Source organism: Temnothorax longispinosus, unplaced genomic scaffold, assembly GCF_030848805.1.
Source record: "Temnothorax longispinosus isolate EJ_2023e unplaced genomic scaffold, Tlon_JGU_v1 HiC_scaffold_328, whole genome shotgun sequence".
In the NCBI taxonomy this organism is placed as follows: Eukaryota; Metazoa; Arthropoda; class Insecta; order Hymenoptera; family Formicidae; genus Temnothorax; species Temnothorax longispinosus.
In genome coordinates this window covers 1-12395 of record NW_027270152.1, presented here as the reverse complement: position 1 = coordinate 12395, position 12395 = coordinate 1, and the positions used below count along the sequence as shown (strand labels likewise).

The 12395-nt window shown below is 29.3% G+C and overlaps 2 protein-coding genes across 2 annotated transcripts; one reads left to right on the top strand and one right to left on the bottom strand.

Annotated features, from left to right (window-relative positions):
* The first annotated feature begins 5013 nt into the window (after positions 1–5013).
* Positions 5014–7794, top strand: LOC139824324 (uncharacterized). Its single transcript, XM_071796854.1, has 6 exons — positions 5014–5414; positions 5881–6003; positions 6360–6588; positions 6652–6811; positions 7143–7245; positions 7531–7794. Exons 3-6 carry the CDS (start codon positions 6373–6375, stop codon positions 7604–7606), a joined length of 555 nt encoding a protein of 184 aa, XP_071652955.1. The 5' UTR covers positions 5014–5414; positions 5881–6003; positions 6360–6372; the 3' UTR covers positions 7607–7794.
* A 3119-nt stretch (positions 7795–10913) lies between these two features.
* On the bottom strand, positions 10914–11704 carry LOC139824325 (uncharacterized; the record flags this gene model as incomplete). Its single annotated transcript, XM_071796856.1, has 3 exons — positions 10914–11180; positions 11282–11428; positions 11516–11704. Coding segments are annotated over 3 exons (603 nt in total), but the record flags the coding sequence as incomplete, so codon positions are not given.
* Positions 11705–12395: the final 691 nt, after the last annotated feature.

Here is a 12395-nt window from a genome sequence, read left to right as displayed (position 1 = left end):
TGTCTTTACTTTCGCTTAGTCATGAAGGACCAAGTTTGATGATTAGCCACTAGCACTGAAATTTGAGGTTGAAGATTCGAGAGCTGAAAACTGAAATTTGAGATTGGAAACGAGATTTAAGATTTGAGAAACGACTATGAATTCGGGCCGTAGTTAAAAGCATACAACTTTTAATTGGCTTTACGGAATTGCAAAATTCTTTTACAGAATTAAAGTACGCACAAAAATGTTGAGGGCTAAGGTTGGTTTTACATCAAAAACAAAAAAAAATTGAAAATTTGGACACCTAGAGCTGTCACTGATGACAATATTTGCTTATACAAAAATACTACAGTTTATATATATACAAAATAAGATTTACAAGCCCTCTAGGGAAAACATTTAAGAACAATATCACGCAATTAAAACTAAAATTAAAAGCCTAGAAAAAAATTTCCATGCTTTTAACTTTTATATGTGCAGGTTGATAGGATAAGCAGTATTGCGTGTAGCAAAAGATGGCGCAGCGATCGAACAAGGACAGATTACTATAGTTATACAAGGACAGATATAGAGAAAACAGGATTAGAAATGTTGACATTATCGACATCGAGGAAGTTCGGACTTCGCTATAGAATCCCCTTAACGCCTCCGCACAATGGAAAATATAAGAAACAAGGAACAGATATTAGCAATTAGAAATAAGAAATTAGGAATAAAGGTGGTGTAGCATTAATACATGGCTTTTGATAGGTTAAAAATCTATTGCCTGTGTTATTCCCTATTTCTGTTGCCTGTATTTTTCATCGTGCATTCAACTTTATTCTTGATTCTTTAGTCCTAATCGCTAATATCTATTCCTTGTTCCTTATATTTTTCATTGTGCAGAAGCCTTTACAATATTCTTATATATTATTCAAATATGAATAGATACTTTCAATTTGAATTACTTAAAATCATTTATATCACGTAAAAAAATAACCTAACATTAACTTAGGTGCAGGTAACAGAAAATTGTAATTCAAAAATTTTTTTGGTTTTTTTATATTGTTTTGTATTTGTCCACATTTATTTACGCATTTTCTCTTATTTTGAAGGATTTTTTATTCTGTAAAAAAGCAAAAAAAATAGAAAAGTATGATTGTGCGTTTAATCGGTACAGACCTTGATATACATAACTGTCAAAATATACGATGACAGCTGCAAATGAAATAAGCGCAGCGAGAGAACCAATCGGCATCGCGGAAAAGCCACAACAATAAACTTCGATAGATTTGAGTATCGACTTTACATCTCTTTTTTAGATATGGTTGGATCGATGTTATAACTTCGGCGTAAATTAGGTACAGCACTAATACTGTACTGCACTAATACTGTACAGCATTGTGCCGTTACATAGACAAAGACTTAAGGCATAAAACACTGCCGAGACAGCCATTCTGCTTAGGCCCTAAGTAAACATATAGTCATTGTGCTTGTCAGATGCAGAGTCAAGTGGACATCATAGACTACGTTTACACGGCTCGATTTACGCCAAAGTTATAACATCGATGTTATAAGTTATAACTACTGACGTTAAATGCCGTGTAAACGCTCTTTTACGATGAAGTTACACATTGATGTAATCTATATGTTGTAACATTGATACACGGCTTTCAATAGGTTAAAAATCTATTGCCTATGTTATCCCCTATTCCTGTTGCCTGTACCTTTGTATTGTGCATCCAGCTTAAAGCTTCTAACTCATTTCTAAAAGCACAGTGTTATTTTTTCATGTAATCCCAAGTTGGAATTATGTTTGTTTTATACGTACAACGTATAAAAATTTTATATAAAATGTCACGAGTTAAAAAAATTAACGAAAAGATTCCTTGTATGAAAAATATCACGTTTAATTGGTAAAACAGACTTGTTAATTAATTTTTACGTCATTGAACTCCAGCATCGCCTTAAAACTATATATCTAGGCTACAATAAAAAATTTCTTTTTAATATAAGAAGAAGCACAGAGACTTTTACATAACGCTTAATACATAATGCATAAACTAATCAGTTTATTTCTTCAAGCTAAAAATAAAAGATTCTTATTGATTTATTGTCTTATGTGTTATACATTATGCAAGTTTATGCTTGCATAATGCAAGCTTGAGTCCTAAAAGCGAAAATGGCTAACTAAACAAATAAATAATCAAAAAATAGTTTTTTTATTTTATAGCCATGTCTATTTCCTTATTATATGTTTCGTCTTATTTCTTGATGTAAAAGTATAATGCTGTGACAACATTGAAATACATGGGTCCATATTCAGAACGCGCTTTTAACGATATTAGCGCGATTTTGTCATTCTGTCCTTATTTGTCTAATGAACGATAAAAATAGAATGACGTAATAACGCTCTAACTTCGTTATAAGCGCATACTGAATACGGGCCATGTTGTATGTATATATACAAATAACGTATTAATTCTGTCTTAATAATGTCCTTTAATGTCATTAAGACGTCTTTAGACGTCATCTTGCTACCTGGGTGCATACACTATTAAAATAGTCGCCATAATAGTCAATTTGTAGGATGCATTTGTATACATATTTGTCCTGTCGCTGTACTAATCAATCTGCAGAAAATTTCTTATGCATATGTATGTGTGCATTTTATCTCAAAAATAAATGTGATGTATACGTAAGGGTATCAATGTACTCCTTTGTATGCAATAAAATGTGATAGTTTACTGATGTCGTCAAAATAATCAATTTGTATAATGTATTTGTATATACATTTGTCCTGTCGCTGTACTAATCGATCTATAGAAAACCGGCTTATACATACGCATGTGTGCATTTTATCTCAAAAGCAGATGCGATGTATGCATGAGGATATCAATGTACTCCTTTGTATGCAATAAAATATGAAAGTTTACCGATGTCGTCAAAATAGTCGATTGACATATATATATATATATATATATATATATATATATATATATATATATATATGGGCAGATCCATTACTTTTCGACCAAAAGTTGCGGGGGTGGGTCACCGATTTTGATGCCGATTTTTTCCTCGAAAGTACACTAGAAAAGGAGATGATCCTGAAAATTTGAGCCCGATTCGATCAAATCCGGCCGCTGGAGAATTTTTGAATTTTGAAAAAAGTCGATTTTTCAGTCATTTTCAAAAATTTATATCTCAGCTTCTATATAACTTAGAGACTCGTTTGAGGCCGCATTCTTTTCTGTAAACCCTCTACTTTTAAGGAAAAAATTGGTCATTGGTTTACACTCAAGTCCGGCTTCACGGCGAGCTGCTAACTAAACTACTGTTTTAGAGAAATTTTGCCTATTTTTGAAATGCTGTCATATCTACAGTTTTCAAAGTAGAGGGTTGATCAGCAGCTGATATTTTTTGTTCAGGTATACTCTGAAGAAATCTACCCACTTTTTACTTGATTGCTTCTATTTCGTTAAGTTATGGCCATCTAAAGCCGATCAATTTTCGAAAAATTGCCATTTTCAGATAGCCAGAACTTTTTTCTTTCAACTCGAAATTCTTTGAAATTTTCAGGGAATATACTTCATTATATCCTTAAACAACCCTGAAAATTTCATTTTTGGAATAGAAGTGGTTTCCGAGTTATGAAATTTTTAAAATGTCAACTTTTCGATTTAATATGACATTTTTTGTGGTTTTATCATCAATTTTGTAAATTTAATGTAAATAAAATTGATATTTTTCGTAAAATATATTCGAAAATAAGGAGCAAAACGGATTGTTTGAGAAAATTGAGGGAAAAAATTAATATTTTTTATTTTAATTTATTTGCCGTCGTCATTTAAAATTTTTAAAAAGTAAATATTTGTTTATTTCTTTTAATAATATGTTGAATACAAATTTCCAAAGTATTTGAGAACTATTATGTCATGTTTAGCAAATTATACTTTGCTCATAATTTACCGCCAGTCTATTGAAAAAAAAAATAAATTAAAATTAATTAGATTAAATTTTTCAATAGACTGGCGGTAAATTATGAGCAAAGTATAATTTGCTAAACATGACATGATAGTTCTCAAATACTTTGGAAATTTGTATTTAACATATTATTAAAAGAAATAAACAAATATTTACTTTTTAAAAATTTTAAATGACGACGGCAAATAAATTAAAATAAAAAATATTAATTTTTTCCCTCAATTTTCTCAAACAATCCGTTTTGCTCCTTATTTTCGAATATATTTTACGAAAAATATCAATTTTATTTACATTAAATTTACAAAATTGATGATAAAACCACAAAAAATGTCATATTAAATCGAAAAGTTGACATTTTAAAAATTTCATAACTCGGAAACCACTTCTATTCCAAAAATGAAATTTTCAGGGTTGTTTAAGGATATAATGAAGTATATTCCCTGAAAATTTCAAAGGATTTCGAGTTGAAAGAAAAAAGTTCTGGCTATCTGAAAATGGCAATTTTTCGAAAATTGATCGGCTTTAGATGGCCATAACTTAACGAAATAGAAGCAATCAAGTAAAAAGTGGGTAGATTTCTTCAGAGTATACCTGAACAAAAAATATCAGCTGCTGATCAACCCTCTACTTTGAAAACTGTAGATATGACAGCATTTCAAAAATAGGCAAAATTTCTCTAAAACAGTAGTTTAGTTAGCAGCTCGCCGTGAAGCCGGACTTGAGTGTAAACCAATGACCAATTTTTTCCTTAAAAGTAGAGGGTTTACAGAAAAGAATGCGGCCTCAAACGAGTCTCTAAGTTATATAGAAGCTGAGATATAAATTTTTGAAAATGACTGAAAAATCGATTTTTTTCAAAATTCAAAAAATTCTCCAGCGGCCGGATTTGATCGAATCGGGCTCAAATTTTCAGGATCATCTCCTTTTCTAGTGTACTTTCGAGGAAAAAATCGGCATCAAAATCGGTGACCCACCCCCGCAACTTTTGGTCGAAAAGTAATGGATCTGCCCATATATATAAGTAAAACAACTTATTTATAAAACAATTTTTTTTGCAGACAGTGCAGTAAGTGAACTAAAAACTTACGTAGATAAGGTTTCTGATATGAGTGATCAGGAAAAATTAAAACGAACAAGATTTCTTCGAAAGAAAAGAAAATTATCTGACGAATTTTGTACTGAGGATAATAATCGCTTTAACAAAAGAAATAAAAGCAAATGGAATAATATTCCTTCTGACGATGAAAGTGAAGACTCAAGGGAATATAATAAACTTTCAAAGAATGAAACAGATAGTAGCATTTACCCAGATGTACCGTCAAGCCTCTCTATTGTAAATGAGGACAAACAACGTGAGGATTTGAGTAATGATGATTTCACTAACGAAGACATAATTGACAAGAAAAAAGCAGCCAATAGTTTATCACAATTACAGCAAGAATCGCAAAATACATCTTCAACAGATAGTAAAGTGAAATTAACCTTCCATCACCTATCATTTTTTTACTTATGCAACGAACGTCATCCAACTGGGACTTTCAAGTCTACCCTATATTATTTTTGTGTTCTAGGCTTCCAAAATATCAAAAAAAATTCTGAGTTACTTGTCACAATATCTTTACTAAAATATTTAGTAGGTTTTAAAGTTAAATATTAAATTTAATTTATACAAAGCCTTTTACTCTCTAAGAAGAAATGCAAGAAATTTTGATTGGGTTTTTAAAGACCCAGATGGGTGACGGAGAGTTATGAAACGTTTATTAAATAGATATTTTTATATAATTATAATAGCTCTTGTAAAATGTGCTATTTATTTATTTAAAATTTTTAGTTGCATAATTTTAAAAGATTTTTATTTGAAAATATGTTTTTTCTTATACTCACGCTTCACATACTCACGTTCAAGTTAAAAATATAATCTATTTCTTACAGACAAAACTGTTAAACAAAGTATTACTGCTAATACTGCTAAAAAACATGCAAAACCAGTAATTATTGACAATTTTGAAATTCAGACTCCAACGACTTCTCAAGAATTTTTATTCAATATATATGGTAAGTCTATACATCAGTATGATCTGATTAAAAATTAGGTAAAATAAAAATGAAAATTGTGTGCTATTATATTGTACATAATTATGCATACAGTTGAATTGTATGTATTGAAAATAACAGCCTAATCAAAATAATATCAATATATGACGTCAAAACCGTCGTTTATCATAACTTTCATCGATTAATTATTACATATATGGTGTGATCAAGAAATAGGTTGTCTAAAATATAAGAAATGTTTTATGGTTAATTTAACCAAATTTTTTGCTGTCTCAACAAATTATATTTCTTTCCGTGTGTAATTAAACATTTATTATATTAAGATTAGCAATATAACAGTTAATTTATTATTATAGGTATGCAAAAAAAATGTTGACTATAATGAATGGTTTATCAAAGAAGCAAGATATCATGATAGCAAAAATGGGTTTGATGGAAAAGAATGGTATTAAGCATGGACATAATGTAATTGATGCTGCTGTGATAGAAACAATGACAAAATATTTCCCTATCAATGATGAAAATAAAACCTTTGCTGCAGTTGAAGAAAAATTGAAGATGGAACGAAAATTTTTTAATAACGTGGTAATTTTTTACTAACATATATATATATATATATATGTTCTATAAAATTTATTAATTTTGTAGGTATTATACATGAAAAGCAAAGGTGGTAATACGTCTCACGACTTAATTTACAATATTTTATCCAACATAATAACAAATTCTGCAGCCTCGAACTACAGCTTTTATGGACAAAAACATAAGAAAATTTTTTCTGATCTTGCTTTATGCAGTTGCGTTTATCGTAAGTTCTATCTAAGTCAGATAAAGCAAGCTTTATAATACCTAAATGAATAATAGCTTAAATCAACCAAGTGATTGAATAGATCATTATTGTATTTTCTTAAATATATAAGGTTTTTAAGTTTTTAATGCAATAAAATAATAATTATATCTTTTAGTTTTTAAAACTTGAGAATTACACTATTGTAAAAGTAATAAAATATAGTGTTTTTTATCCTTTTTGCAGATTTCGTTTATTATAGGTATTCATCACTGGTTGGTTTGTGCTACTAGTATCACTATAAATGTTACAACGTTTGTATTTATAACAATTATTATTTTCATGTATGTAGATGGTGTAAAACTACAATTTCCTGATGTTAGCGAGAAAAATATCAAACATAGCATTAAAAGATGGCTTGATAGTTCAAGGACAAGATTGCTTCGTGCTAAAACGTACGTAATTATGAACAACACTTTGTACTCTGTAAATATTATAACAGTAAATATTATAACTACCTTTTTTACGGGAAATCGAGTTTAAAGGAAAAATTCTTATATTTTAACTATTTCAACTGTTTATTAAAGGTATTTGCAATCTTTGTGTTTGTATAAATAATTTTTTATCCTCTAGAAAAAATCGTAACATTTTAGGTTGTTATAGTATTGTTCTAGAGGTGTTTACTTTATATACTAGTTATTTTATTTTTTAATATTTATCAAAATTGTCTAATTTTCCAGGCAAGCTCAAAAAAGAAAAATATTTCAACCGATAGTACCACCTGACGAAAATGTAGATGATCCAAATGAAGTTTAAATTCAAGAAAGAATTTATAGGGTAAAGTGCCCAAATGCCATCCCCGCGCATAATTTCGTCCCCTGCAGCCCTATTCTGTAACTGTTTAACGCATGCGTTATAGTTATAACGCATGCGTTATATGGCTCGTAACGTATGCTTTACGATTTCGAATTCCCGAAATGCATCTTAACGTAACGGCGTTAGCAATATGCGTTACAGTTTGCGTTATACTATTTTCCACTAGAAAATCATATTCTGTAAGCCATTTTAACGCAAGTTTAATGCGTTTGGCTTGCGTTACATAACGCAATGGTAACGTCGGTTGTTGAACAGCGTTAAACATCATAACGCGATCCGTATCGAGCCCGTTTTGTGTAATAAGACTGAAGAAGAAGGTTATAACGCAATCACAATTAAAGGTAATTATTTGTTGGCTATGCATACGTGACTTTTATTTACACAAATATATATTTATATAGATAATTTTGTATTGGTATAAGTTAAACTTTTGCAATAATAATATTATACAGGTTATATATTTTGACTTTAAGATGGCTTTTGCTGCATTGATGAGGGATCTCTTAGAAGAAGAGGAAGTAATGAGAGAAAACTCTATTGTAATAAAGACATTAAAAGATACTATTGATCCTTTTAGCCTGACAGACCAACAATTTGTTAGTCTTTCGATTATTTAAAAATGCGGTTCATTACTTATGTAATACTCTTCAACCTACTCTTCAACGTAGACGAACGAATGGATTACATGTGACAACTCAGGTAATTACATTCATTGAAATCCATATTTATTTAACACACCCACACACACACGTGTTATATGCATTGAATTGTGTTATATATGTATATGTATATACATATATATATTTAATAGGAAAATACAAAAACGTAATGCAGTCAAAACTTGCAAGAAATTAATAAAAGATATTAAAAATACATTTTAATACTTTTAGGTTTTGGCAGCATTACGTTTTTTTGCCATTGGCTCATATCAGAAGGGTATCGGAAATGACTATCTTGTGTCAATCTCACAACCTGCTGTTAGTCGCGCAATAAAAGTGCAGTGGCAGTAGGTATTACCGAAATACTAGCCGATGAATGGATTCAGTTCTCAAGAACAGAGGAAAAGCGAGAAGCTTTAAAAAGAAGGTAATTTTTTTAATTTAAAATTAGCAAATCAGCCATTTATACTTATGATTATGCTTTCATTTTTTCTAAATAATTGTAACAAATTTATAAAAAATATTTAAGGCAAATATATATAACTACTTGGCTATTTCTTGTATCTAATTTATTATTAGCAAATTTTTCCAATATTCTATTTGTAAAATATATTTTTACAGATTTCAAAAAGAACGAAACTTTAAAGGTGTTATCGGCTGTATTGATTGTACACATGTGGTTATCGTAAGACCCAAAGAACATGAAGAAGCGTACGCAAATCATAAGGGTTTTTATTCCATTAATGCGCAGGCAGTAAGTTGATATTACGGATAATATTTATAAATACACGTCATTTTTACATTCAATTTTTTTTTTTTAAATTGATACATACTTATATTTTTTACCACAGGTAGCCTCCCATGATTTAAAAATATTAAACATAAATGCCAGATTTCCAGGAACGGTGCATGATGCTTTCATATGGAGATATTCCGCTGTAAGGAACGAAATGATACGCTTATATGATACTGGAGATCGATCAACGTGGCTGTTGGGTTAGTATTATTATCACTGATTATTAATTTACTTATTTTAGTGACATATATATAAATATTTATGTAATTTACAGGTGATGCAGGTTACTGTTTAGAACCTTGGCTAATGACACCCATCCCAAATGCACCAGAGGGAAGCGCAGAAGCACGATACACACAATGTCATACTTCTGCTAGAAATTGTGTTGAAAGAATGTTTGGTGTTTTAAAGAATGTATGGAGATGTCTCCTCAGTCATCGTGTTTTACATTACGATCCTAGAATGGCAGCAAACATAATCGTAGCTTGTGCTGTATTACATAATATACGTTTTCGTTATAATCTTATGAATCATGAAATTGACATTGATGAAGAGGGTGAAGCTGCAGCTCAACAAAGGGCTATACTTCCAGATGCTCTTCAAATATGTAATCGTATTAGAGCTCAAGCTGAAGAAATTAATGGAGCTGATGAAGGGGATATGAATTGTAATGATAGGTTAACAGAAGCAAGAAGAGTTCAAAGAAGAATTCTTCGCAATCAGTTTGGTTTACGTCAATAAGAATCAACAGTCTAAGTTATAAAAATTACTTTTATTATTAATACAATTTTTATATCATGTAAAATAAGTATAAACGTAAAATAAGATAGATAAGATAAGACGAGCATAGAATAGACAAAAAGTTACTACTCTTTTGTCAACATAAAATTCTTTTTAGTAAGACAAACATAGAATAGATAAAAAGTTACTCTCTTTTCAACATAAAGTATTTCTTAGTAAGGCAAACATATAGAACAAATAAAAAGTTACTCTTTTCAACATAAAGTTCTTTTCAGTAAGACAAACATAAAATAAATAAAAACTCAGTCTTTAACATAAAGTATTTCTTAGTAAGAACATAGAACAAATAAAAAGTTACTCTTTTCAACATAAAGTTCTTTTTAGTAAGACAAACATAAAATAAATAAAAACTCAGTCTTTAACATAAAGTATTTCTTAGTAAGAACATAGAACAAATAAAAAGTTATTCTTTTCAACATAAAGTTTTTTTTAAACATAGAACAGATAAAATTACTGTTTTTAAGATAAAGTTCTTTTAGTAAGATTTTGAATAGTTTCCGACAAAATATCTAATGTACGATCATGTAAGTTCATAGAGTCTCTTAAAAGTTCGTTTTGTGCTTCCGTTGCAGACGCGATACGTTGTAAATTTTCACTTATTGTCTGCAAAAGTAAGAAAATTATATTACTGACATTTATTGTATAAATTGCGAAATTCGATAATTACTACATTTAATATATAGATATTACTTTCAACCACTTCAAGAGAATTTTATATTTGATAATTTTCAATAGGGCAATAAGTGCGCGTAACATATATAAAAAGATGATATATATATACATATATACCTGCAAATATTTGTTATGATCCTCTTGTACATTTTGAAAATAACTTGTAGCCTCTTTCACGGAAGAGTATCTCATACGTTTTTCTATAGTAAAAAATTTTTATTTAAAAGAAATATTTTATATGTATATTACAAATTAGGAAATATAATAATAATGCAGATATACTAAAATATATGTATGATATATTATAAATTTGTACTTACTACCAAGACATGATTGGAGTAGATATATTTGATGTACTCGTATTTGTTTTTAATGATTCTAACTTTGTCCTTAACCTTGTAATATTTGCGGATGCACTACTAGTAGAGGTATTATTAATACATTTTGAAGATGTTGCAATAGCATTGGAAGTACAGGATGGACTGTTAATTTGATGAATATTCTGTTGCTTCGGAAAATTAAGCAAACTTGTATTTTCAACAAAAGTCACATCTTCATCACCAGTTATGTCGGCTGTTGCTATTACCTACATAAAGAAACATTTAATTTAGTAAAAATCAGTGCGTTGTATATAAAACAATTAAAAGCATTATATTTGTATATCATACTATAATATATTATACATACAACAGCTTGTTCTTCACGAACAGCTTGTTCTTCACGAACAGCTTGTTCTTCATGAACAGCTTGTTCTTCAATTTCCTGTGGATCAGTATTTTCAATATCCTCAGGATCATTTGTCAATCCTAATATCAATGTTGCATCAACCATATCCTATGGAAATAAACGAAATAAAAATAATTAAAAATATGAACATTTTATAACTTTCTTTTGTAATAGTCTTTTGAAAAAGCAACAAACCTCAGGCTGTTCTCCAAGACCTACTTCCTTTACTGGTAAACCCACAGATGATTCACCTCCAATAATTGATAATATTTTTAAATCAGAATCTTTAAGCTTAACTGGTTCCCCGATATTTCCAGTAAGTTGTCTTTGTGCTTTACCTTTTGCTGCCCGCGCTCTAGCTTGGTTTCTTTGATCACACCAAAGCTATAACATGTAATATAAAAGTGATGATACAAGAAAATATTATATGAAAAATTAGAAGAACATATGTAATAAAATTTTAAGTGTCAAATAGAAATATATGTAATATATAAAGTCATACTTTTTTCCAATTATCCACAGTCTTTGATGGTCCTTCTATAGAATTTAGTTTTCAGTTAAATGTTGCCATTGCTTATCGTGGGTTACTTTTCCTTTCGCTCCCAGTAATTTATTTGTAGCAAAAGCATAATGGTTTTGCATGTATGAAATTAGATATTCCATTTGCATATTGCTACTTTAGGAGCCCTTGTTTTTTTTTAGCAATCTCCATACTCAAATAAAATTAATGTTTTATTAGAAATAAGTACATCCAAAAGTAGAATATTTATCTATCATATTATGTGCACACAAATTTAACCAAAGTATATAAATAAGTACCGAGATAAGTACCTTATCTATAAATGTACATATAACCTAAAACACGATATAGATAAACGATTGTTTATCTATATTATTTGGTAAATAATTTAATCTAAAATAATCCAATTGCAATCTCTATCATATTACATACATACTTTAACCAAAGTATATAAATAAGTACCTTATCTATAATAAATGTACACATAACCTAAAACACGATAAACGATTGTTTATCTATATTATTGGGTTAAATTGGTAAATAATTTAATCTAAA